The sequence below is a fragment of the Bubalus kerabau genome, chromosome 18, assembly GCF_029407905.1.
Source record: "Bubalus kerabau isolate K-KA32 ecotype Philippines breed swamp buffalo chromosome 18, PCC_UOA_SB_1v2, whole genome shotgun sequence".
Taxonomy (NCBI): Eukaryota; Metazoa; Chordata; class Mammalia; order Artiodactyla; family Bovidae; genus Bubalus; species Bubalus kerabau.
Genome location: NC_073641.1, coordinates 68,599,697 through 68,626,943, shown reverse-complemented (window position 1 = coordinate 68,626,943; position 27,247 = coordinate 68,599,697). Strand labels below are relative to the sequence as shown.

General features: G+C 48.1%; 1 protein-coding gene across 7 annotated transcripts in view; it reads left to right on the top strand.

Moving 5' to 3' along the window:
• Nucleotides 1-27,247, top strand: part of SRD5A1 (steroid 5 alpha-reductase 1) — a 40,541-nt gene that overhangs the window by 6,280 nt on the left and 7,014 nt on the right. For 4 of the 7 annotated variants that reach the window (XR_008704832.1, XR_008704834.1, XM_055554783.1 and 1 more), the window contains exons 2-5: nt 18,607-18,675; nt 21,065-21,231; nt 24,745-24,846; nt 26,674-26,824. Coding sequence is in view for 4 of the 7 variants with exons in the window: in XM_055554783.1 (XP_055410758.1) it covers nt 18,607-18,675; nt 21,065-21,231; nt 24,745-24,846; nt 26,674-26,824 (489 nt within the window). In the remaining 3 variants the exon portion in view is untranslated. The remainder of the gene's footprint in view (nt 1-18,606; nt 18,676-21,064; nt 21,232-24,744; nt 24,847-26,673; nt 26,825-27,247) is intronic. The other 3 variants (XR_008704833.1, XM_055554785.1, XM_055554786.1) reach the window with 2 other exon arrangements.

Below are 27,247 nucleotides of genomic sequence, written 5' to 3'. Positions count from 1 at the left end.
GCCATGGGGTCGCTGGGAGTCGGACACGACTGAGCGACCTCACTTTCACTTTTCACTTTCATGCATTGGAGAAGGAAATGGCAACCCACTCCAGTGTTCTTGCCTGGAGAATCCCAGGGACGGGGGAGCCTGGTGGGCTGCCGTCTCTGGGGTCACACAGAGACGGACATGACTGAAGCGACTTAGCAGCAGCAGCAGCAGCCCCATTGAAGGTGCGTGCATGTGTGTGGGTGTGCACACACACAATAGCTGCTAAGCAGTCATACCAGTAGAATACAGATCAGTGACCCACTGGGATCATACCAATGGTAGATTCACTGGGGTTACCTCTAATTTGTTAACATGTATGACCTTAAGTTCATGGGAATCCCAGGCTACACCTTCGTATTCATCCCTGTAGATGTGATGGCCATAAATTAGTCCGACAAGCCCACTGAGTTCCATACCAATCACTCTAACAGTAATGATAGACATAGTTCATAAAGCACCCAGTCTCGTCTCAAAATTACCAGGTTGATCATTTTTAGTATGATTTAACCCTTCCCAACATAGAGGAGCTTTTAAACTAAGATGACCATAGCCTGGTATTAACCATGAGGATCCACCCCATAACTGTGAGAGTTTTCCTTTCAATAGATGAGAGGTTAATTTTTTATAGAGACTTAGCTCATCACTCCGACTGAGTTTGAATGACCCTAAGAGAAAACTTAAGTGTATGGCCAGCATCAGAGCTGCTGCTAAGTTGCTTCCGTTGTGTCCGACTCTGTGCGACCCCATAGACTGCAGCCCACTAGGCTCCCCCGTCCCTGGGAGTGGCTAGCATCAGAGCAGATATTATTAATTGGCCATGTGAGAGGATCCCATCTAGTAATATTGTGAATAGATGAAATAGGACTGAACATTCATCTAAAATAAATTTCCTAGTGGGTATCCAGTCAGAGCCCTAGAGAGCAGAAATCCACCAAAGTAACCCAGAAGTACTAGACACAGGTAATTGGCTACAACCCAACAATTGGATTGAGTTTTAAACTAGCATAGACTCATGTCCATGATAGAAAGCATTTGATTAATAGGCATAGGTCCAAGGAATCAAGAAAACATTATAAATGATCATACAAGTCAGATGAGCATCTTGGGCAAGCTGTCTACTTCTGATGTCCTCTTCTTCTTGTCCTAGTGGAGTGTAATTTCCTCTATTTGAACATTGTTTTAAGGTAAGTTGGGATTTGCCTGGTGGCAAAGATGGTAAAGTGTCTGCCTGCAATGTGGGAGACATGGGTTCAATCCCTGGGTTGGGAAGATCCCCTGGAGAAGGATATGGCAACCTACTCCAGTACTCTTGCCTGGAAAATTCCATGGACAGAGGATCCTGGTAGGATATAGTCCATGAGATCGCAAAGAGTCAGACACGACTGAGTGACTTCACTTGAACATCACTTGAGGTCAGCAGGCATCTCTATAGACCAGTCCAGCTTAGGGGCTTTTGGAAGTGGGAGTTAACCCAAGAGTCACTTTCCCTTTGGTTTCACTGGGCATGAGCTAGTTTAGAGTACCTGATAGAAAGGTCCTTCCATCCAGGTTGGAGAAAGTTCCTTAAACTATGACTTCTTCCAATCTTGGTTGGAGGTCATGCGTGAGGCATCTGATCTTTATCCAAAGACAGATTACTAAGATAAGCTTCAGAAACAAACCTAGAGTGTCCTTTAATAATTCAATTAAATTTTACATTAATACACCCTAACAACAAAGAACTATCCAGAAAGTAAGTCTTAGTAGAAACAGACCTCCATTAACAAGCTGGGATTTAACATTCATTGGAACATCTCTTTCTCCCTAAAATCACCATCATTTTTACCGAATATAACCAAATTAACACCTGTTTGTCATATAGGTCTGGTCTCAATAAACTTGGCCTGATGACTTATATAACCATAATTGATCATAGACTTTTTTGCTTTGCTGAGACTTTTATGGAGTCTCAGATTGAACTTTTAAAATAAAACCTTTCAGGGCTAGGAAGAAGAAAAAAGAAGTTGCTCAGTTGTGTCTGACTCTCTGCAACCCCATAGACTATAGCCTACCAGATTCCACCATCCTTGGGATTTTCCAGGCAAGAATACTGGAGTGGGTTGCTGTTTCCTTCTCCAGGAGATCTTCTCAACGCAGGGATTAAACCCACATCCCCGGCATTGCAGGCAGATACTTTGCCGAAGGCTTATCACAGAATTTGCCTAGTCAGATCATCAGTCGCTCAGTTGTGTCCAACTCTTTGCGACCCCATGAATCGCAGCACACCAGGCCTCCCTGTCCATCACCAACTCCCGGAGTTCACTCAGACTCACGTCCATCGAGTCAGTGATGCCATCCAGCCATCTCATCCTCTGTCATCCCCTTCTCCTCCTGCCCCCAATCCCTCCCAGCATCAGAGTCTTTTCCAATGAGTCAACTCTTCACATGAGGTGGCCAAAGTACTGGAGTTTCAGCTTCAGCATCATTCCCTCCAAAGAAATCCCAGGGCTGATCTCCTTCAGAATGGACTGGCTGGATCTCCTTGCAGTCCAAGGGACTCTCAAGAGTCTTCTCCAACACCACAGTTCAAAAGCATCAATTCTTTGGTGCTCAGCTTTCTTCACAGTCCAACTCTCACATCCATACATGACCACTGGAAAAACCATAGCCTTGACTAGACAGACCTTTGTTGGCAAAGTAATGTCTCTGCTTTTCAATATGCTATCTAGTAATAAATGTTTCAATATCGTATTTTATTTGGAAAATGACTTAGCTATTCATAGACTTCCAACACTTAGTTAAGTACAACCCTTAGAAGTTTAAGTTACCCCCAGTCTGCAGAGACTATTTTAGACAGACATTCCTGAAGCATAATTATTCTTGAGTCTATCTAAAGGTTCATATCTCATTTGCATTTTGAAGAAGTTTTTTCACTTGAGAGAATTTCCTTGCTGACAAACTTGTAACACATATAATAATATTTAACTTCTGTTAAACCTAGGTAAAATGAAAATATGCTGCTTAATGCTAATTACTCTTACACATGTCTACATTATTTAGATCAACAAACAAACATTAATATCAGGTATTTAATACTGAATATTTCCAAGTTCACATGAACATGAAATTCATTTAGGTTAATTTCTCTTGTATTTAGAATTATTTGAATTGTACATGCCCACTTTTTTTTTTTCAAAGCCAATAATATTAAACGTCATTTACACACTGATCTCAGCAATCAGCAATATTATCCAAAATACAAAGATGCACACTGAGACATACATTTATCCAAATAAATGGATAACAAAGTCATGTTTTCCAAACTTAGTTATGAATCAGATAATCACGATACAAAACACACTAATTGTAAAAATGGTTGGAGTAAGATTTGAAAAGGCTTTGTTCCCCTTTTTTTCTTTTGGTTTCAGGAATTAGAGATGGTCTAGATAAGTGATCCAGAGAGCTCTGGTCTAAAGGTATGGGAGGAATTATTTCCTCATAGCAAGAATTCTTAGATAATTTTGTTCATCAAGCTTTCTCTGGAATCTAAAGAATATTGTGAGCACATTGTCAAAAATTGTGTTTTTCTATGATCATAGTTTTATAGCCAAACTTTAGACCAGGTATGCTCAGCTTGGCCCTGATAATAAGGGCCGATTGGTCCCAGCAGGGATTGTGCCTCTGGGGAAGTGGGGGCCTCCGTTTGATCTGCCCCAAGCTGTTAATTACGGAAGGAAGTGGACAAGAACAGGAGTGCACGATGGACTGAGAGCTTGTCCCAAAGCATCCCGCCAGTCGGGAGAGGTCTGTCGCCCCTGCTTTGTTGGGGCTCTGCCAGCCAGCCCAGACTGAGTAAGAAGGGATGTGTGAATCCCAACCTGAGTCAGACTGGTGGTGGGAGAAACACAAACCACGGGACTTGGGACACGTGCTCGGGAGATGCAAGCCCGAGTAACTTGGTGGCCATCTGCCGAGGCCCTGGGCTGGGTTGTGGGCTGACCCTGCCCTAAGGGAGCATTAGCATCGTGAAGAACCAGAGCCAGGTGGAGGGGCTTCCCGTGGTCTGTGGGAAGGGGTGTCTGCCTGCATGTTTTTATAATCTTCCTTTAGCACACCTTGTCCGAGGATCCACTGACTCCCTGCTCATTGGTGGGCTTGTAGATGGAGGCAAGACGTTCTCTGAAGACGTCGGTGAGGATGAGAGAAACTCTTGTACTTTTGCTAAGTACAAAGGTAGAATCAACAGGACCTCTATGGAGGAGAGCCGGGGACGGCGGGGCAGGCCTGCCTAGGAACGAGGCAGGGACAGCTGTCAGAGCACACCAAGGCCCTGACCCCTGGGGATGGACAAGGATGTTTGTAGGCATTTTTTTTTATCCGTGGCAAACCGCGTCATTGTGCCAGCGGCCCTTGCATAGGGTCAGCGCGGAGGTCAGCTGTTGATCTCAGGCCTCTGAATCCAGAGGGCACTGTCCACACCCTGTCACATCACCTTGGGTTTTGTTTGTATGCAGAGTGCGACCTTTCACCTGCTCACCCCAGGCACGTGTGTGCTGGAAATGAGCAACTTTCGGTTATCAGGTCTGCTCAGAGCCTCTCCACGCCGGGGTCCTGGGGTGGCGCCCTCAACCCTGTCTCAGCTCGTGTTCTGCTTTCTGTCAATCCAAGCAGGGACTCAGTGTGACCCGAACCCAGGGTGCCTGTGTCACTGATTCCCACTGGGCAGTCAGGGAGCGACTCACTGCATCATTTTTTCATCAGCCCCTCCGTGTAACGGTAGTCACAAACCCAAGTCCCACTGGAGCGCAAAGCTGTTTATTTGCCACTGGGGCCCCCAGTTACCACCTTTACCCTGAGGCCACAGAGGAAGGGGGCCAAACACTCCGCACCCCACCCCCAAGTCCCAGAGTGCGGACTCTCAAACGCCCACCACAAGGCATGTGCTCAGCCAGGTCTGTGACCCCGTGGGATCTTGGTTCTGTTGTCATCCCTCACAGTAGCACCTCAAAGCATGTCACCTGCTTGAGGTTCAGCTTCCCTCCTGCTGGAATCCATCAATGACCTGGGGAAAGCCTTGGTCAGCCTCTCTTTTAAATGTGTCATAAGGGACTTCCAGGGATTCCCTGGTGGCTGAGATGGAAGACCTGGGTTCAATCCCTGGGTCGGGAAGATCCGCTGGAGAAGGAAGTGGCAACCCACTCCAGTATTCTGGCCTTAGAAATCCCATGGACAGAGGAGCCTGGTTAGCTACAGTCCACAGGGTCGCAAAGAGTCGGACACTGAGCAGCTAACACTCAACACACAAGGGGCTTCCCAGATGGTGCTAGTGGTAAAGAACTCGCCTGCGAACGTAGGAGACAAGGGTTTGATCCCTGGGTCCGGAAGGTCCCTTGGAGAAGGAAATGACAACCAGTTCTAGGATTCTTACCTGGATAATCCCATGAACTTCTCTGATAGCTTTGCTTACAACGCAGGAGACCTGGGTTTGATTCCTGGATTGGGAAGAACTGCTGGAGAAGGGATAGGCTACCCACTCCAGTATTCTTGGGCTTCCCTTGTGGCTCAGCTTCTACTGTACAATCATAATGGATTTGAATTAGGTCATACCTGAGTGGTCTAGTGGTTTTCTCTACTTTCTTCAATTTCCGTCTGAATTTGGCAATAAGAAGTTCATGATCTGAGCCACAGTCAGCTCCCAGTCTTGTTTTTGCTGACTGTATAGAGCTTTTCCATCTTTGGCTGCAAAGAATATAGTCAGTCCGATTTCAGCATTGGCCATCTGGTGATGTCCGTGTGTAGAGTCTTCTCTTGTGTTGTTGGAAGAGGGTGTTTGCTATGGTTAGTGCGTTCTCTTGGCAAAACTCTATTAGCCTTAGCCCTGCTTCCTTCTCTACTCCAAGGCCAAATTTACCTGTTACTCCAGGTGTTTCTTGACTTCCTACTTTTGCATTCCAGTCCCTTATAATGAAAAGGACATCTTTTTTGGGTGTTCGTTCTAGAAGATCTTGTAGGTCTTCAGAACCATTTAACTTGAATTTCTTCAGCATTACTGGTTGGGGCATAGACTTGGATTACTGTGATATTGAATGGTTTGCTTTGGAAATGAACAGAGATCATTCTGTCATTTTTGAGATTGCATCCAAGTACTGCATTTCGGACTCTTTTGTTGACCATGATGGCTACTCCATTTCTTCTGAGGGGTTCTTGCCCACAGTAGTAGATATAATGGTCATCTGAGTTAAATTCACCCATTGCAGTGCATTTTAGTTTGCTGATTCCTAAAATGTTGACATTCACTCCTGCCATCTCCTGTTTGACCACTTCCAATTTGCCTTGATTCATGGACCTAACGTTCCAGGTTCCTATGCAGTGTTGCTCTTTACAGCATCGGATCTTGCTTCTATCACCAGTCACATCCACAACTGGGTGTTGTTTTTCACTTTGGCTCTGTCTCTTCATTCCTTCTGGAGTTATTTCTCCACTGACCTCCAGCAGCATATTGGGCACCTACCACCCTGGGGAGTTCATCTTTCAGTGTCCTATCTTTTTGGCTTTTCATACTGTTCATGGTTTACCATCCCCTTCTCCACTGGACCACGTTTTGTCAGAACTTCCACCATGACCTGTCCCTCTTGGGTGGCCCCAAAGGGCATGGCTTAGCTTCATTGAGTTAGACAAGGCTGTGGTCCATGTGATCAGATTGGTTAGCTTCCTGTGGTTGTGGTTTTCAGTCTGTCTGCCCTCTGATGGAGAAGGATAAGAGGGTGATGGAAGCTCCCTGATGGGAGAGACTGACTAAGGGGGGAACTGGGTCTTGTTCTGATGGGCAGGGCCATGCTCAGTAAATCTTTAATCCCATTTTGTGTTGATGGGAGGGGCTGTGTTCCCTCTGTTCTTTGACCAAACTATGGTGGAGGTAATGAACACAGTGGTGACCTCCTTCAGAAGGTCCCATGATGCACTGCTGCACTCAGCGCCCCCAGCCCTGCAGCAGGCCGCCGCCGACCCACGCCTCCGCCAGAGACTCCTGCAAAGTCTGGGTCAGTCTCTTGTGGGGTCACTGTTCCTTTCTCTTGGGTCCTGTTGTGTACAAGCTTTTCCCTTATGCAGTGGAAGTGACAAATAGATTCGAAGGATTAGATCTGATAGACAGAGTGCCTGAGGAACTATGGACAGAGGTTCATGACATTGTACAGGAGGCAGTGATCAAGACCATTCCCAAGAAAAAGACATGCAAAAAGGCAAAATGGTTGTCTGAGGAGGCCTTACAAACAGCTATGAAAAGAAGAGAAGCAAAGGGCAAAGGAGAGAAGGAAAGATATACCCATTTGAATGCAGAGTTCCAAAGAATAGCCAGGAGAGATAAGAAAGCCTTCCTCAGTGATCAATGCAAAGAAATAGAAGAAAGCAATAAAATGGGAAAGACTAGAGACCTCTTCAAGAAAATTAGAGATACCAAGGGAACATTTCATGCAAAGATGGGCACAATAAAGGACAGAAATGGTATAGACCTAACAGAAGCAGAAGATATTAAGAAGAGGTGGCAAGAATACACAGAAGAACCATACAAGAGATCTTCAAGACCCAGATAATCATAATGGGGTGGTCACTCACCTAGAGCCAGACATCTTGAATGCAAAGTCAAGTGGGCCATAGGAAGCATCACTACAAACAAAGCTAGTAGAGGTGATGGAATTTCAGTTGAGCTATTTCAAATCCTAAAAGATGATGCTGTGAAAAGTGCTCCACGCAATATGCCAGCAAATTTGGAAAACTCAGCAGTAGCCACAGGACTGAAAAAGGTCCATTTTCATTCCAATCCTAAACAAAGGCAATGTCAAAGAATGCTCAAACTACTGCACAACTGCACTCATCTCACATGCTAGCAAAGTAATGCTCAAAATTGTCCAAGCAAGGCTTCAATAGTACATGAACCGTGAACTTCCAGATGTTCAAGCTGGATTTAGAAAAGGCAGAGGAACCAGAGATCAAATTGCCAACATCTGTTGGATCATCGAAAAAACAAGAGAGTACCAGAAGAACATCTACTGTCCTACTGACTGCTCCAAAGCAGTCAGTGTGTATCACAACTGACTGTGTGGATCACAACAAACTGTGGAAAATTCTTAAAGCAATGGGAATACCAGATACCTGACCTACCTCCTGAGAAATCTATACGCAGGTCAGGAAGCAACAGTTAGAACTGGCCATGGAACAACAGACTGGTTCCAAATAGGGAAAGGAGTACATCAAGGCTGTATATTGTCACCCTGCTTATTTAATTTATATGCAAAATACATCATGAGAAATGCTGGACTGGATGAAGCACAAGCTGGAATCAAGATTGCTGGGAGAAATATCAATAACCTCAGATATGCAGATGACACTACCTTTATGGCAGAAAGTGAAGAAGAACTAAAGAGCCTCTTGATGCAAGTGAAAGAAGGGAGTGAAAAAGTTGGCATAAAACTCAACATTCAGAAACTAAGATTATGGCATCTGATCCCATTACTTCATGGTAAATAGATGGGGAAATAGTGAGAGACTTTATTTTTCTGGGCTCCAAAATCACTGCAGATGATGACTGCAGCCATGAAATTAAAAGATGCTTGCTCCTTGAAAGAAAAGTTATGATCAACCAAGACAGCATGTTAAAAAGCAGAGACTTTACTTTGCCAACAAAGATCCGTCTAGTCAGAGCTATGGTTTTTCCAGTAGTCATGTATGGATGTGAGAGTTGGACTGTAAAGGAAGCTGAGCACAGAAGAATTGATGCTTTTGAACTGTGGTGTTGGAGAAGACTCGTGTTCAGTTTTATTGCTATAAAAAATAACGCAATCATTCAGCAAATGATTTGACCCTCAAAATAGAAGCAATTGGACATCATCTCCCAGGGCAGCTTATAAGGTAACTAACCCAAGTTTGAGGAACACTTAAGTAGCCAACTTGGGTGATCTGGCAGTAATAGGTAATGGTGGGCTTCCTCGGTGGCTCAGTGATGGGAAATCCACCTGCAATACTGGAGACGCAGGTTCAATTCCTGGGTCAGGAAGATCCCCTGGAGGAGTAGATGGCAACCCACTCCAGTATTCTTGCCTGGAGGATCCCACGAACAGGGGAGCCTGCTGGGCTACGGTCCACGGGCCATAAAGTCAGACATGACTGAGCATGCATCTACTTATCTACTTATTAGGAAATGGCAGATCTAACCATTTTCAAATGTTTAAATGAGAATTGTTGTTAATTTTAATAATTATTGGTTTCACTTCTTTCTCAACAATCTGACATCACTGTAATCTACAGCACTTCTAGATTTGGATCAGTTCCTTTTGCTTATCCTTCCTTCTGTAAAAAGAAAGGAATTTAGTGATTACAGTGATTAAACTGCGATAAAGCTACATACTTAAACAAGGATTTTGCCCTTTCAAGCTGAGGCTGCAAACACAAAGAATACTGTACTGTCAGTCACTCTGTGAAAAGTGAAAGTGAAGTTGCTCAGTCATGTCCAACTCTTTGCAACCCCATGGACTGTAGCCCACCAGGCTCCTCCATCCATGAGATTCTCCAGGCAAGAATACTGGAGTGGGTTGCCATTTCCTTCTCCAGGGGATCTTCCTGACCCAGGGATCGAACCCAGGTCTTCTGCATTGCAGGCAGACGCTTTAACCTCTGAGCCACCAGGGAAGCAGGCTGGGCCAAGACTGGATTTGGCTTCTTCGAAGTTTTCTTGAAATGCTGCTTTTAATAACAGATAGTATGAGTTTTCTAGTAGCAGAAAGTGAAGAGGAACTAAAGAGCCTCTTGATGTGGGTGAAAGAGGAAAGTGAAAAAGCTAGCTTAAAACTCAACATTCAAAAAACTAAGATCATGGCATCTGGTCCCATCACTTCGTGGCAAATAGATGGAGAAAAGGGGACACAGTGACAAATCTTTTCTTGGGCTCCAAAGTCACTGTGGATGGGGACTGTAGCCATGAAATTAAAAGACACCTGCTCCTTGGAAGGAAAGCTATGACAAACCTAGACAGCATATTAAAAAGCAGAGATGTCACTTGGTCAACAAAATGTTCATATAGTCAAAGCTATGGTTTTTCCAGTAGTCACTTAGGGATGTGGGAGTTGGACCATAAAGAAGGCTGAGCACTTAAGAATTGATGCTTTTGAACTGTGGTATTGGAGAGGACGCCTGAGAGTCCCTTGGATTGCAAGGAGATCAAACCAGTCACTCTGTACTTTGGCATAAAAGTTTTCCACATGGCAAAGGCCGAGGATGTGGTGTGCCCTTCTTGTTCTCCAGTTTTCTGCTGTGTTCTCATGTTATACATGCCTTGTTCTTGCATGCATGCTTAGTCACTCAGTCATGTCTGAGTCTTTGTGACCCTATGGACTGTAGCCCACAGGCTCCTCTGTCTTTTTTTAGGATCTTTTTTTAATTTAAGTCATTCAGTCCTATCCGACTTTTTGCAACCCCATGAACTCTCCAGGCCAGAATACTGGAGCCTTTCCCTTCTCCAGGGGATCTTCCCAACCCAGGGATCAAACCCAGGTCTCCTACATTGCAGGGGGACTCTTTACCAGCTGAGCCACAGTTCAGTTCAGTCGCTCAGTCATGTCTGACTCCTTGCGACCCCATGGACTGCAGCATGCCACACTTCCCTATCCATCACCAACTCCCGGAGTTTACCCAAACCCATGTCCATTGAGTTGGTGATGCCATCCAGCCATCTCATCCTCTGTCGTCCCCTTCTCCTCCCGCCTTCAGTCTTTCCCAGCATCAGGGTCTTTTCCAATGAGTCAGTTCTTCAACATCAGGTAGCAAAAGTATTAGAGTTTCAGCTTCAGCATCAGTCCTTCCAATGAATACTCAGGACTGATCTCCTTTAGGATGGACTGGTTGGATCTCCTTGCAGTTCAAGGGGCTCTCAAGAGTCTTCTCCAACACCACAGTTCAAAAGCATCAATTCTTCAGTGCTCAGCTTTCTTTATATGAGCTGTTGGTTTCAATGATATTGTGTTGGTTTCTACCAAACATCAGCATGAATCAGCCGTGGGTAGCATATGTCCCCTCCTCCTTGAACCTCCCTCCCACCTCTCCGCATCCCACCCCTCTTGGTTGTCACAGACCCCAGTTTGAGTTCCCTGAGTCACACAGCAAGTTCCCATGGGCTGTGTATTTTACACATGGCAGTGTACATGTATCCGCGTTACTCTCTGCATGCAGCCCGCCCTCTCCTGCCCCCACCCCCGTCCCGTCTGTAATTCTGTTCTCTATATCTGTGTCTCCACTGCTGCCTTTGATTTTGCCTGAGTCTTTCAGGTTCCAAGAAATCAGATTTCTCCTTGTCACTCATCAGGTCTCTTCTGAATGTATTAGGGATCAGGGCTTAAAATACACGTCTACGTATTGTGTGCAGAAGAACCTGTAGTTGAGACACATGCTCCTTATAGAAAACTTATATAAAGTGCGGAAGAATTTAAGGAAACAAAAATAAACCCACCTAGAATTCCACCCCTCAGATAACACTGATAGTATTTTGAAATATCTCTTTCCCATCCCCGTCACTGTTTTTTTTTTTAAATATAGACCATTTTATTTTAAGTCTTTGTTGAGTTTGCTACACTATCTCTTCTGTTTTATGTTTTGGGTTTCTTGGCCCCAAGGCATGTGGGATCTTAGTTCCCCGACCAGGGATCGAACCTGCACCCTTTGCATTAGAAAGTGAGGTCTTAGTCACTGGGTCACCAGGGAAGTCCCTCCTTCATTGTTTTTTTATAAGTTTTGGATCATTTTTTCTCAAGTAGTCACGATAACAACACAGATATATAAGCACACAAAATCTTATATCCCACTTCCATCAATTCACATAAGTACTGTCCTAGCTTAGTAGAAATATAAAGAAATAAAGATGACTTCTAAAGCCTAATGTGCTGCGGCATGAGTAGACAGAGACAGCCCTGCCTGGTCCTGCTCCTGGCTGACCCCTTGGGATGTGGTGGCTGACACACTGGGGATGTTGCCATGGAGGGGGCCACCTCCTGCTGTCTCCCTCCATCATCACCCAGGAGAGAGTTCCGCCGTGTTCCCTTGAGCCTCTGGTTCTCATCTTTTCATCAGGTTAAGAGTAATGGTTCTGACATGTTAAAAAAGGCATCTGTAGGATTAGGGATTATGGAGACCATTCTGTCAGAAACTATGAGAACTCCTCTTCTGCTGTCTAAGTGTGTAAACTCACCCCCAAAAGGAGGTGGACCGCAAGCTGCCTCAAGCCATCAAAGCACCACGGAGATTCCAGCATCTCAGAGATTTAGGTTTACCTGGTCATCAAGCACGCCCGTGTTCCTGATTGCCTTACAAACACCAACTTTATGGAAAGGCCATATTCTTTCTTGACAAGGAACAGAAAGAAAATGAGCAAGCTGTAACACAATGAGGAACGAAGTGTCAGGTTTAATCCCACACCCCTCCTGATAATTCAGGAAACAGGATTTCTTCCCAGCTCCTCAGGACCTGGCGGTTGTGTATGCAGAAGAGGAAATGGCTTTATACCCTGGTTTCTCCAAAGATGCACTTCATGGTTTCTCAAGAGATGATTTCTGTGCTAAGGAATTTTCAGTCTGACTTACACCTGTTTTCCAGGAGGGGTACTGTTCGTGTCCCAAAGGCAATGGTGAGAGTGAGGTGGTGTGTGAGATTGTTTGAACACAAACACGCTCCATAACGAGGGGACCTAGGTTCCAGACCTGGCTCCTGGCAGGAGCTGTGTCTGCCCAGCAGAGGCGCCCGCCTCCCCTCCTGTCTGAGCCTGGACCTTCCCCTGGATAAACAGCTGGGGTCACCGCCAACTTTGAGCTGCTCTTGTCCCTCCAAAGTCTGGAGGGAGGTTCAGGAAAAGCTGTGTCCAGAGGCTGCCCCTTTGGCCCAAGGCAAAGGAAAACGCTGCTCACAGCAGCTGCATGGCTTTCCAAGGAAAAGGAAATAACCCAGAAGGAGAAATACCACCCAGAAGATGCCAGGAGTGGGCACGGCGCTCCCCTCTGGAAGGCGTGTCGCATCTGAGTGTCCAGCCGCTGAAGACCTGGGCCCCGGCCTGTGAGCCAGGGCGGCCAGTCCCGGGGTCGTTCTCAGCCTCTGGGGAAGGAGAGGGTGGGGAGGACGATCTCAGCTCCCTGCTGGAGGTCTGTGGTCCTGGGTGGCATTGCTTGGGACAGTTTGTTCCAACCTCCTGGTTTTGTGGACATCAGGGTCCCCGCTGAGCCCTCCAAGGACAGAGAGCAACAGAGACCTGTGTCAGCCTAAGGCCCTGTCTCCAGTCCTGGCCCCTTTCCTGACATCTCACGTGAGACCAAAGAGAGAGAAATCCCCTCCCCAGGTCGTTTGTGACCGGCTCCCACAGGCACAGGGGTCAGGGCACCCTTCCAGGCCATCCGGGGAACAGGGCAGGTGTGTGCAGTCCCCACCGGCCACCGGCCAGCCCCGGACCGCAGTGGCTGTCCAAAACCCGAGTGCTGGGGCCACAGGCAAGAGTGCTTTCTAAGAACACCCAGTTAACATGTCCAGATTAGATCTGCTGTTGTGATCTGGACTAAGGACTATGAACTTCCCTGGAAAGGGCCAAGTGTGTCTGCCCAGCTTTCTGGCCCAAAGGGCAAAGGAAGATCCTTGGTGTCGGAATTGATAAGAGGAAACAGACGTTCACAGAAATTGTGTCGAGAGAATTCAAAATATAATAACACCTCAATGCAGTTTTGGTAATAGAGGTGTAATGAGAAGAATGGGATTCTTTTTTGTTGTTGCTGGGGAATAAAATTTAACTCGTGGCTTCCCTGGAGGCTCAGTGGTAAAGAATCCACTAGCAATGCAGGTGAGGGATCGATCCCTGGGTGGGGAAGGTCCTCTGGAGAAGGAAATGGCCACCCACTCCAGTATTCTTGCCTGGGAAATCGCACGGACAGAGGAGCCTGGCAGGCTGCAGTCCATGGGGCCACGGACAGTCAGACATGACTTAGTGACTAAACAACAATAACAACAACAAATTGGTGGCATAAGAAAGTGAAAGTGTTGGTTGCCCAACTGTGTCCGACTCTTTGCGACCCCATGGACTGTAGCCCACCAGGCTCCTCCGTCCATGGGATTCTCCAGGCAGGAATACTGGAGTGGGTTGTCAGTCACTTCTTCAGGGGATCTTCCCAAGCCAGGGATCAAATCCGGGTCTCCCACGTTGCACGCAGATTCTTTACTGTCTGAGCCACCAGGGAAGCTGGTGTAAGAGATGGCTTAAAGGCCTTCAAGTTTCACAAGCTTTGTAAATTTGTACCTTGTCTATCGCACGCATTTTTACCACCATGAGTTACAACATCTCAGCAGATTCCACCGTAGATTGCACTGTACTGAGCCAGTTGGTTGCTCAACTTCTTTGGAAGTAGCCTCACCTTTAGTTGTTCCCCACAGACTGTATACAGCAGCCTACCCCAGCCTTTTCAGCATCACGGACCAGTTCCACGAAGGACGGTTTCTTGGCAGACCGGGATGATTCAAGCACAGTAGGGGTCAAGCTATTATGAGAATCTAAAGGCACCGCTGTGGAGAAGGCAATGGCACCCCACTCCATGTACTGGACATGTACTCTTGCCTGGGAAATCCCATGGACGGAGGAGCCTGGTAGGCTGAAGTCCATGGGATCATGAAGACTCAGCCATGACTTGACTTTCACTTTTCACTTTCATGTATTGGAGAAGGAAATGGCAGCCCACTCCAGTGTTCTTGCCTGGAGAATCCCAGGGACGGGAGAGCCTGGTGGGCTGCTGTCTATGGGGTCGCACAGAGTCGGACATGACTAAAGTGACTTAGCAGCAGCAGCATCAGCAAAGGCACCAGTGATCTAACAGGAGGTAGAGCTCAGACTGTAAAGTGAGTTAATGGGGGAACAGCTGTAAAATACAGATGAAGCGTCACTCGCTTACCTCCTGCTTTGCATCCTGGTTCCTAACAGGCCGTGGACCAACACTGGTCCATTCCCTGGGGGTGGAGGGCCCCAGGTTTAGAGAGCCTGAGCCCTCAGCCACTCCAGCCTCAGCACCAACCCCTGGAATAAACAGCTGAGCCATCGCAGTGACGCCCATGGACTTACCAGGCACCAAGGATGCCCGCTTGCGCCGCCTTCTCCCTACATTTTTAACTATCAAGTGTCACTCCTGGTGTCCTAACTCCCCAAGCCACTCTTCTTCCCAAAAGGCTAATAATCCTGTTATACAAGATTATATTCCCTGGATGTGTTTCTTTGGCTCCTACAATTAATTGACTCACCATCAGTCTACATGGTTTTCCATGCTAGGCTAGCAAACTGAACTGCTTGGTAGCTTCCTGAGGCTGTAGCCTCATTTTGATCCATTTTTTTAAAAGAAGTTCTGTCCTGGGGTGCTGTTTTAAACTCTCGGATTTTCCTGACCGCCGCTTTCCCATGAGTTGGGGACACTGTGATGACCGCCGAGCCTGGCAGTGGGGGCCTCTGTTAGAGTCTGCCACAGCTGTGCTGGAAGTGAGCTCCAGGGATGCTTTGCCAGCTGGTGAAGTTCTCAAAGGGGTTTCCCAGGTGGCTCAGTGGTAAAGAATCCACCTTCCAACGCAGAAGATGCCGGAGTCAGGGCTGATTCCCTGGGTCAGGAAGGTCCCTTGGAGGAGGTCATGGCAACCCACTCCAGTATTCTCGCCTGGAGAATCCCTCGGCCAGAGGAGCCTGGCAGGGCTACACAGTCCGTGGGGTCGCACAGAGTCGGACACAGCTGAGCACGCACGTGCACGCTGTAACAAAACAGCCCACGCTCCACTTAGCATCAAAGCGCGAACTGCCCAACCACTTTCCTCGTTCTGACGCGGTGGGCGGGCTCGCAGATCCCGGCAACTCTGGACAACACCGAGCTCAGCGAGCCCTGCGCAAAGATGAGATCGCCACTCGCATGGCCTGTCGCGCCCCGAACTCCCTCCAGGCGAGACGTTAACAGAGGCCCGTGGCCGCCTTCCAGGACAGCTTTATTCACGGACACTGAAATCTGAATTTTGTACGATTTTCATGTGTCATGGAATAGTCTTTTGATCCCCCCCACCCCGGCCCCCGCCGCCCACCCAACACACACACTATTTACAAATGTAAAAAGCGTTCTTAGCTCCCAAGCTGTAGACAGCGGGTGGTGGTCTGGCCTCGGCCCGGCGGCTGTGTTTGCCGGCACCTGATCCATACTCACACTGGTGTCACAGAACGTTAGTGACCCAGGAGAACGGTCAGAAAGGCAAAACGAGGCAGCTTTGGGCTCCACCTTTATGGCGTGCCAGCCAGTAGCTCAGACGGTAAAGCGTCCGCCTCCAGTGCAGGAGACCAGGGTTCGGTCCCTGGGTCGGGGAGATCCCCTGGAGAAGGAAATAGCCACCTACTCTAGTATTCTTGCCTGGAGAATCCCATGGACAGAGGAGCCTGGTGGGCTATAGTCCGTGGGATCGGAAAGAGTCAGACACAGCTGAGAGCTAACACACTCACAGCCAGTGTTTGCCCATGCAGAAGTGGAAACCAGAGGGGAGAAATCTTCAGGTTACAGAAAGTTACAGAGGTCTCCACCTCCGCAGCATTTCCTCAGACTTGGCGCTTCAGCACTGCATAAGTCTATAACCTAGAGATGTGTGGCGACTAGCCTAGAAATTTGCCTTCAACTGTAGTTGTTTTTTTTTTTTTTTTTTTTTTTGGCCTTACCATGCCGCATGCGAGATTTTAGTCCCCTACCCGGGGATTGAACCCATGCCCCCTGCAGTGGAAGGTGAAGTCTTAACAATTGGACTGCCAGGGAAGGCCCCTTCAGCCACCTTTTGCTGCGCCGCTAAGTTGCTTCAGTTGTGTCCGACTCTGTGCGACCCCATAGACGGCAGCCCAGCAGGCTCCGCCATCCCTGGGATTCTCCAGGCAAGAACACTGGAGTCAGTTGCCATTTCCTTCTCAACCACTTTTTAGGACCTGGTTTTTCTACTCTGAGCTTCCTGGGTTTTTTTCCTCCACTTTGGATCGTGCATCCCTGTTAGCCCGTGTTGAACTCTGTGTGGATTCTGCTCAGGTCAGCCATCCCAGACTCTCAGGACCTGAGCACTCTGCAGGCATGTTTCTAAACCCAGCCCACACCCCCTGCATCCCCCACCAGTCTTATTTCCTGCTCACTTTTCTTCCCTCCATGTTTCTCCAAACTTGGAATTCTAACACTTTCTCAGTTGGTCCTGCAGTTTCCTTCGTGGAAAATTCCTTGAGACCGTAGCTTCCCGAGAAGTTTTTTTCCCCCAACTTTCTCACCATACTGTCCGCTTCCTGCTTTCCCAAAGCTCGGGAATCCCCTGAGCTGACTTGGGGAATGAGATCGCTTATTCCTGGTGCTTCTCAAGTCTGGGCACTCAGGGACAGGCTGAGAACCGGTCTGTCTTGTCATCAGCCGCTTCCTCTGGCTCTAACACAGGGCCCTCGGCCCCGGCTGAGAATCCAGGGGGAGCAGAAAGGCGCCATGGCAACAGTGCCCGGTCGCAACCCCTCAGAACCCCTGCCTGTTTCTGAGGGAGCCTGTGCTGGGACCCCCAGTCAAGACTGAGCCCTGGTCTTGCAGTGTCGCTGTTTGCATTAGCCTGCATCCCAGTGCCAGTCAACTTGTACCAGCTGTCTGCCCAGGTAGGAGCCGTGGTTCCCCGACGCAGAGAGAAATGGCTGTTCTTTTTGTGTACCACACAGCACGTGGGCTTCCCCCATGGCTCAGCGGTAAAGAATCTGCCTGCAAATGCAGGAGATGTGGGTTTGAGCCTTGGGATGGGAAGATTCCCTGAGGAGGAAATGGCAGCCCGCTCCAGCCTTCTTGCCTGGAGAATTCCATGGACAGAGGAGCCTGCTGCTGCTGCTGCTGCTAAGTCGCTTCAGTCGTGTCCGACTCTGTGCGACCCCATAGACGGCAGCCCACCAGGCTCCCCCGTCCCTGGGATTCTCCAGGCAAGAGCACTGGAGTCGGGTGCCATCTCCTTCTCCAATGCATGAAAGTGAAAGTGAAGTCACTCAGTCATGTCCGACTCTTCGCGACCCCATGGACTGCAGCCTACCAGGCTCCTCTGTCCATGGGGTTTTCCAGGCAAGAGTACTGGAGTGGGGTGCCATTGCCTTCTCCCAGAGGAGCCTGCAGAGAGCATCAAAAAGAGCTGGACACCGTTGAGCACACATGTACCTTGGGACACAGCGTGTGGATTCTTCCCACCCAGGGAGCGAACCTGTACCCCCCTGCATTGGAAACGTGGAGTTGTTACCACTGGGCCACCGGGAAAGTCCCTCCCTGTTCTTTTTGAGGGGCTTGTGAAGGGGGCGACAGAGGACGAGGTGGTTGGACGGCATCACCGACTCAGTGGACGTGAGTTTGAGTGGCTCCCGGAGTTGGTGACGGACGGGGAGGCCTGGCGTGCTGCCGTCTGTGGGGTCGCAGGGCGCGGCTGAGCTGCCGGCCCTGTGGTTCCCAGGCAAACAGCCGCCCCACTCGTGGTGTCATCGCCTGATGGACGCTTCCCGTCCAGCTCGTGCTTTGCCTAAACTTACACAAGGTCTCTGCGGGAAGTGGCTGAACAAGATGAGAACCTGCTTGTGATTCCTGGGAAAGCTCTCCCGAGATGGTGAGTGAAACTATTGGGGAGAGAATGCCTTGAGGATGTAACTTCGCAGTACTGTTATTGTGCTCTTACTGTTAACAGTCGTTTGTGTTTTTACCCTGGAGCAGATGGCCAAAATGGAAACTATAAGTGTGCACATGTCCCGTTTTAAGCTGTCATTTACGTAAATCAACTTTGATTTGATCAGTTTTGGTGATTGGATCAGGTTGTGTGGTCATCACCACAATCCAGAGATACAGGACGTCGTGTCCCCATACATGTCCTTTGTGCTTCTTTGCTGCTGATCCCTTCCCCTGACTCTAGTTTTGGCTTTTCTAGAATTCCTTGCATCTGAATTCTTTTTCCTTGATAGAGGGATTAAAGTTGTCACTTTCTTCTTTGGTCAGTTTTGGTCACCTTTGTCTTTTAAGAATTTTGTCTGCTTCATCCATGTTGTCAAATTTGTTGGCATAAAGCTGTTGAAATCGTTTCTTATTATCCTCTTAAAGGCTATAGGCTATGTAGTGATGACCCCCTTTTAAATATATGACATATTGATTTTAAAGAGAAAATTCACACACAACATAAAGTTTACATCCGTATTTTTCCTACATTTCTAGTTTCTTGTCCTTTTAATTTCTGTCTTTAAACTTCTACTGATGTGCACTAAGGGCTTCCCAGGCGGCGCAGTGGTAAAGAATCCTCTTGCCTATGCAGGAGGCACAGAAGACAAGTGTTCGATCCCTGGGAAGGGAAGATCCCCTGGAGAAGGAAATGGCAACCCACTCCAGTATTCTTGTCTGGGAAATGCTATGGACAGAAGAGCCTGATGGGCTGCAGTCCACGGGGTTGCAAAGACTCGGACACAACTGAGCAGCTAAGCAACAGTGTCCACCTAAACCAGGCGGTACAACCAGAGAGCACGGGATCCACCTGCAGTGCAGGAGACCCGGGCTCCACCCCTGCGTCGGGAAGGTCCTCTGGAGAAGGAAATGGCAACCCACTCCAGCATTCCTGCCTGGAGAATCCCACGGACAGAGGAGCCTGGCGGGCTGCAGCCCATGGGATCACAAAGAGTCAGACGGGACTGAGCAACCCTAACATTGTTGTTCAGTCAATAAGTCACATCTGACTCTTTATGACCCCATGGACTGCAGCACGCCAGGCTTCCTGTCCTTCACTATCTCCCTGAGCTTGCTCAGACTCATGTCCACTGAGTCAGTGATACTATCCAACCATCTCGTCCTCCCCTTCTCTTCCCGCCCTCAATCTTTCCCAGCATCACCGTCTTTTCCAGTGAGTCAGCCCTTCGCATCAGGTGGCCAAAGTATACTTAAACTCAGCCACTCACCAGCCCTTGACCTTAAGCAGATGACTGGAGCACTCTGAGTCTGAACTGTGTCCTCTGTCAGGTGTGGCGACAGCGAGTCTGTGCAGGTAGCTGGGAGGCCTTGCCCATGGTGGGCACTAGGGACATGACAGCCATCACCATGGTGACAGATAATGTACTGGTGGCCCCCAAATTCAAACACCTTGGACCAGACTGAGTCACCGGTGTTAGGAGGATGGGACCTTCCATTCTCTCTCATTCCGTGCGTCTGTTTCACACTCTGTATAACTAGAACCCTGAATTTTTGCACAGTGGTGTACATTATTAAAACACAGTTAATTCTTTAACTAGAAATTCTGCTTTCAACAGATATAGTACATCTGTGCAAGTATTCCTAAGAATGGCTTTTATATAAAAATCAAGATTAAAAATCCAAGGCATTTAGAGCAGAGCTTCTCAATCTGTTTCTCATTATAGCACACAAGGTACATGACACATCTTTAGCATATAGTGGGATAATCTGACAAGAAGACTCCCTGGGAAGACATAGCTGTTCCGGAGCTCTGGCCCCCCCCAGATCCTGCCCTGATCAGCTGGGGGGCTAAGGCAGCACCGCTCCGGCACACCTGTAATTCGGTGTTGAGCTCCTCTAGTTGGAAAACTCTGCAAGACATCTGGGACAATTAGACATAATAGTAATAGAATAGCCAGTAAGTGAAAGGTGCTCAGTCATGTCCCACTGTTTGCGACCCCATGGACTGTAGCCTGCCAGGCTCCTCTGTCCATGGGATTCTCCAGGCAAGAGTACTGGAGTGGGTTGCTATGCCCTCCTCCAGGGGATCTTCCTGAGCCAGGGATCGAACCCTGGTCTCCTGCATTGCAGGTAGATTCTTCACCGTCTGAGCCACCATGGAAGCCCAAGAGCCAGTTGAGGAAATATCTAATCGTTGCTGCAAGAAGAAAATAAAGAAAATCTTCATGCTTAAAAAGAAAAAAAAAAGTCTAAGACATTAAAGGAGAATTGCAGACATTAGATTCTTTATCATTGTTGCTTTAAAAAATATATATTTCTTGTCTCTGAAGGACCTTGGTTTTCCCATTTCTGATCCGAGGAGGGAAGCCCATGCCGCTGTATGCCTTCCTGTTGGCATTCATCTTCTGCACTTATAACGGCTACCTGCAGAGCAGGTACCTGAGTCAGTACGCAGTGTACGCGGACGACTGGCTCAGCGACCCCCGGTTTCTAACAGGTGAGTGTCCTCAGTGACACCTCCCATCCCTGTGACCTTCAGCTCGGTGTTCACCTTCCAGTAGGGTCCAGTTAGAAAGCACACGCGTCTTGAGAAAACAGAGAGTCTGCAAAGGCCCCTTGACCTAGGCCAAGGGGCTGAGCGCTGGCGGGATGGAGGGTCAGGCTGTCCCCGTGACGCAGGCGCCCTGCTCCCTCGCTCACTCGAGCGCCTAAAGCACAGATACCTGTTCTTAAGGTGACCTAAAAATAGCAACAAGCTGCAGCAGACTGAGCAGGGGACCGAGACTGAGGCCTCTTGGGCACTAACGGGCCGTGTAATCTAAGACTGTCATCAAACCTCCTACAGTTTGTTCTGGAAAGCAAGAGAAAGTCATCTTCAGCGAGGCAGTTAGACTTTACACTCTGAGGTTTATGAGGTTTTTGAAAAATTTTTTTTTTTTCAATTAATATAAAGTAGCACATTTTCCAGGCTTCCCTGGTGGTGGCTCAGACGGTAACGAATCTTCCCACAATGCAGGCGACCCGGGTTCCATCCCAGGGTCAGGAAGACTCCCTGGAGGGGGGAATGGCAATCTGTTCTAGTATTCTTGCCTGGAGAATCCCATGGACAGAGGCCCTGGCGGACCACAGTCCTTGGGGTCGCAGAGTCAGACAAAACTGAGCAACTAACACTTTGACTTTCCTAGTACATTTTCTGGTTCTAATTATAACCTTACAATTTCTAAAAACAAAAATGGTAAAAAAAAGTCATCAAAAATATTTGCAAGGATGTTAAAAATATGTAATTTGGGGGCTCTTGTCTATAAGGAAATTTCTATATGCTTACCCTCCTAATGTTTAGAAATTCTAGCACGTTCAGTTACAGCTTTCTCCCAAGGTAGCTAGTGGGCTTCCTGGGTGGTGCAGTGGTAAAGAATCTGCCTACCCATGCCAGAGACGTGGGTTCAATCCCTGGGTCAGGAAGATCCCCTGGAGAGGGAAATGGCTACCTGCTCCAGTATTCTTGCCTGGAAAATTCCATGGAGAGAGGAGCCTGGCGGGGAGGGGAGGGGGGAGAGTCCCATTCAGGGAGTTGCAATAAGTTGGACACCACGGAGCTACTGAGCACACACACACGCACAAGGGCAGCTCCTAGGAGTCCATCAACTTTTCAAATTGCCCTGAAGCCCTTTAAACTATACAAAGTAACCTTAGGACTTCCCTGGTGGTCCAGTGGTTAAGAATCCACCTGGCAATGCAGGGGCCATAAGTATGATCCCTAATCTGAGAAGATTTCACTTGCCTGAGACCAGCTAAGCTGGTGTGTCCTAGAGACCGTGGTCTGCACCAGGAGAAGCCATCACAGTGAGGAGCCGGAGCACCGCACCTGGAGAGTCGCCCCCGCTCCTCGCGACCAGGGAAAGCCACGTGCAGGAGTGAGGGCCTAGCACAGCCAGAAACAAATTAAAAAATAAAGTGACCCTCCATTTCTCCTTTTTTTTCCCTCCACATCTATGAATTGGTCATAATAGAGAAAACCTAGTGTTGAAACTCCCGGGTGGCACTAGCGGTAGAGACCCCGCCTGCCAGTGCAGGAGGCGTGAGGGACGCTGGCTCAGTCCCAGGGACGGCAAGACCCCCTGGGGGAGGCCCGGCAACGCGCTCCAGTGTTCCTGCCTGGGAAACTCCACGGACAGGGCAGCCTGGTGGGCTACAGGCCCCAGGGTCGCACGGAGGTGGACATGACTGAGCGACCTAGCACACACCCACGCCAGCTCCACAATCTGTGCCTCCTCCAAACACCAGACTGAGCTGTTGCATTTGCTCCCTGCCCCCAAACACGGTCTTCATTTACCTGCTCTCTGACTATCTGGTTTTCTTCTGCCCCAGTTATCAGAAGGAGGAAGGAAACAACAGGCTTGGCCCATTGCCAGGGACTGCACCCACGCCTCTGCCTTCTGAGGTTCCGAGAAGGGCCGAAGTTAGGTCCGCGTCACCTGAGGAAGGAAAGGTCAGAGGGTGAATCAGGCGGCCCCAGACCTCGCCTGAGTCATAGCAGAGTAGTGGCTTCACCAGCCCCTAAGAGTAGGCAACCAAGGACAGAGAAAGGGAATGTTTTTCTTTTTTAACTAAAAGATAACAGTTTTAAATGTTTATTTGGGTGGCTTGGATGGTGAAGACGCTGCCTGCAGTTCAAGAGACCTGGGTTCAATCCCTGGAGTCACGAAGTTCCCCTGGAGAAGGGCATGTCTACCCACTCCAGTATTTGTGCCTGGGGAATCCTGTGGACCGAGGAGCCTATGGGCTGCAGTCCGTGGGTCAGCAAAGAGTCAGAGACGGTTGAGCAACTAAGCCTAGTACTACTTGAGGTTCTCATGGGAATTGCTTCTGGGATGGATTGTTTGAAAATTGTTGATGAACAGCAAAAAAACAAAAGAATTCTTTGGCCTGTGCATTTAAGTGTCATTTGAAGTAGTTCTGCAGGTAGGCCTTGTCCCCTGCAAACCCTCTGAAGCTGGTCTAAAGTTTAAGACATTCAGTAAATTGTATATAGACTTCTTAACTTCTCCACGATTGAATAGGAAGAATTGAAAATAAGAGCATATGTCATTGAGAAACAATGCAAACTTTTAACTGATGAAAAACCTCTGAAGTCGTTTAAGAATGGGAGAGAAAGCATTCAGATATATCAGGACTGATATACATATATTAGGAATATCTACCCAGAGCCAGGCAGCTGGCAGTTGACAGTTTTGTTGAGAGTTGAGTACACGAACAGACCCACGAATGCCAAATGATGAGCAAGCAGGAAATGAGTAGGGGAGGGGTGTGGATCTACATTAAATTGTTACATAAAATTATAGAGAAATGAGGACCAGCTCTCAGCTCCTGGGAACCACCCCCTCAAGGGCCTGAGTGCAGCCGCCCTGGTAAAGCACACCCTGGGGACTCCCTGCCCCACGTCTGCCCATGGGGGTGGGGGGGCGCTGTGCTTCTGTGTCTGTGACGTCACACGCCGGGGACTCCCTGCCCCACGTCTGCCCGTGGGGGGCGGGGGGCGCCGTGCTTCAGCCAGTGTCTGTGACGTCACACGCCGGGGACTCCCTGCCCCACGTCTGCCCGTGGGGGGCGGGGGGCGCCGTGCTTCAGCCAGTGTCTGTGGCGTCACATAAACTTGGTGGGCCGACCCACGGACGATGACAACTCTAAGGCTTGTGCCTTAGTCATTTTCTAGTCATCCCAGTCATCCTGAAAACATAGATTGTGACCATCAGATCAAGCTATTTTAAATAAATTGGGTAATTCAGTAGTGTTTTTAGAAACACAAAACCCTATCTCACAACACCTATAAGTCATCTTTCTAAATAAAGCACAGTATTTATTTCCATGATTTTTACTATCGGTCAAGGCTTATATGTTATGCCTCTAATGATATTGTGAAGGATTACAATAATACTGTTCATTCACACCTGGGTTTGTGAATTCTGTGGCTTAGTTACCATAATACCCTTGTATGTTTTATCTTGTTTAGGTTCTGCCTTATGGCTGATAGGCATGCTGATTAACATCCACTCAGATCATGTCCTGAGGAACCTCAGGAAACCAGGGGAGACTGGCTATAAAATACCAAGAGGTATGTACTGAAAATGGGGAATTTATTCTAATATTGACTGCCTGGAGAATTCCATGGACAGAGCAGCCTGGTGGGCTACTGTCCATCGGGCTGCAAAGAGTCGGGCACGACTGAAGCGACTTGGCACGCATTCCAAGATTGCGTGGCGTGCCGCCGCGCTGCTTTGGTTTTGCCAGAGCTCACAGCTGAAGCACACTGCTCGTCACCGCAGGCTTCCAGTGTGCCGCTGCTACCAGCAGGAGCGGTGACTGATCATTGTTTTATTAAAATGATAGAAGAACCAGTTCTGACTAATGGAAGCAAAAAGGAAATTCTAGTTATATCTGTGTTTGGAAAGAGCGTATGAGTAAGAATTTATGGTCTACGAGGGGTGTCCATCACTTCCTTTCTTGTCATAGATTAGAATTGATACCTTGACTCACCCTCTTTCCAAAACACTTTAAAATGTTGAGTAAAAGTTTTAAATGCATCAGTATGGTATCAAGAGCAGACGTGATCATCAGAGGGCAAAATCTAAGTGAGGGCTAAAGCCCCGAGTGCATCTTGGTTGAATCAGTGACTACCCGCTGACCCTGAGGCTGGCTTGTAGCCCAAATACATGCCACTTGCCTGATCTGAGAAACCATCCAGCCATGAATTAGGATCCTTGTGGTCCTCGGGGTGGTGGGCTCACACCCACCATCAAGGCAAACCCGGATTCCCAGAGAACCGGCCTTCCATGCAGGCCTCGAGAGCCCAGCAGACCCTACACCGCGGGAGAAGTGACACAGTCAGAGGTTGCAGAGCCCATGAGGAACAGAGCCCCATGATCAAGGGCGTCATTGATGTGAGCGATCTCAGAGCTTAGAATTCAGGTACAGGTTATAAACTTTCATATTTAAAACTTAAATATTTAAACCATAAAGGGATTGAAAGTATGAGTAAAGGAGTAGCATACTATAAAAAGAACTAAATAGATATGGAAGTTAAAAAAACAATAGAGCTTCTAAAAAAATTTTTTTTAATCAGTTGGTAAAGCTAAAAACTTAAAGAGCAGAGGTGAACAGCACAAACAGCAGCATTCGGGCTGGAATCCTTGTGTTTATCTTCCTTGAAACCGTACAGAAATAACAGTGGAACAAATAACCAGAAAACCCCATGAGCCTCAAATTGCTTAAGCTGTGGCCCTGGGGTTATCCTTGCAGTGTGCCGCTGTGGTCTCTGGCCCAAGCTCCTTCCAGCCCAGCCCCACTCCCAACCCACTCACCCTGCTCTGCCCCTTGAGTCCCCCACACCCTCCCTGGGGCGTAATAGCCCAAATGTGGAGCAAGCAGTCTCATCCATGGAGCATCCCACATCCTTAGAAGAAGGTCTGGCCTGTCATGTAGACTTGATGCATCTGGGAAGACTTGATGAGTGAACGCACAAGTGAATCTGCCCTTGAACATTAGTATTTCCTTCCCTTTTTTGTCTAGGGGTTCCTAGAAGTCCCTCTTAGCCAGACTATCACTGTTAGTCTGTGCTCCCCATCCCTGTTTAAGTTTTGTCAGCTTGACTCGTTAGCTAGTAAAGCAACATATTGAAGTATGTTAAAGCCATAGCATTTTTATAGTCAGATAAACAGGTGAATATTGATATAGGCATGCAGGTACTACCAGAAGTTGTAGTATGAAATAGTAAAGCTGGTCTTATTGGAGGCGTCTCATCGATACAAGTTCTGTAAAGGTCGTGTTTTTCCAGAGTTGGTTTTTGTGTTCTCCCTGCAGGTATCCACAGGTCTCTCTTCAGTCAAGGTTTCGTTAGGCATTGTCTTTTAGTAAACGTGCTGCTGGCCCTGTTTTCTCCTAGGGGGCTTCTTTGAATACATATCTGCAGCCAACTACTTCGGAGAAGTCGTGGAGTGGTGCGGCTATGCCCTCGCCAGCTGGTCCATTCAGGGCTGGGCTTTTGCTGTGTTCAGCTTCTGTGTCCTGTTCACCAGGGCTCAGCAACATCACAAGTACGTTCAAAAGCACGTTCGGCATTTTTAATTTGTTATCTGATCTCCGTAGAGCAATCCTCAGGTTAGATTTTAGAAGCATTCATACTAATTTGTCAAACCCCAGTTTATACCAGGCGTTAGCTAGACAAAAGGGCTCTCCTGGTGGTTCATACATTAAAGAATCTGCCTGCAATTCGAGAAAGCCGGCTTTGATCCCTGGGTCAGGAAGATCCCCTGGAGGAGGAAGTGGCAACCCACTCCAGTATTCTCGCTTGGAGAATTCCACAGACGGAGAAGCGTGGCAGGCTACAGTCTATGGGGTCACAAAGAGACTAACACTTCTAGCTACATTAAAACAGAAAAGCACAATTGTCTGAAGAAATGCCTAGCTGTAATCGTCAGGCATGTGTCAGCATCCTTGTTTGCTTTGCCCTGTTCTGG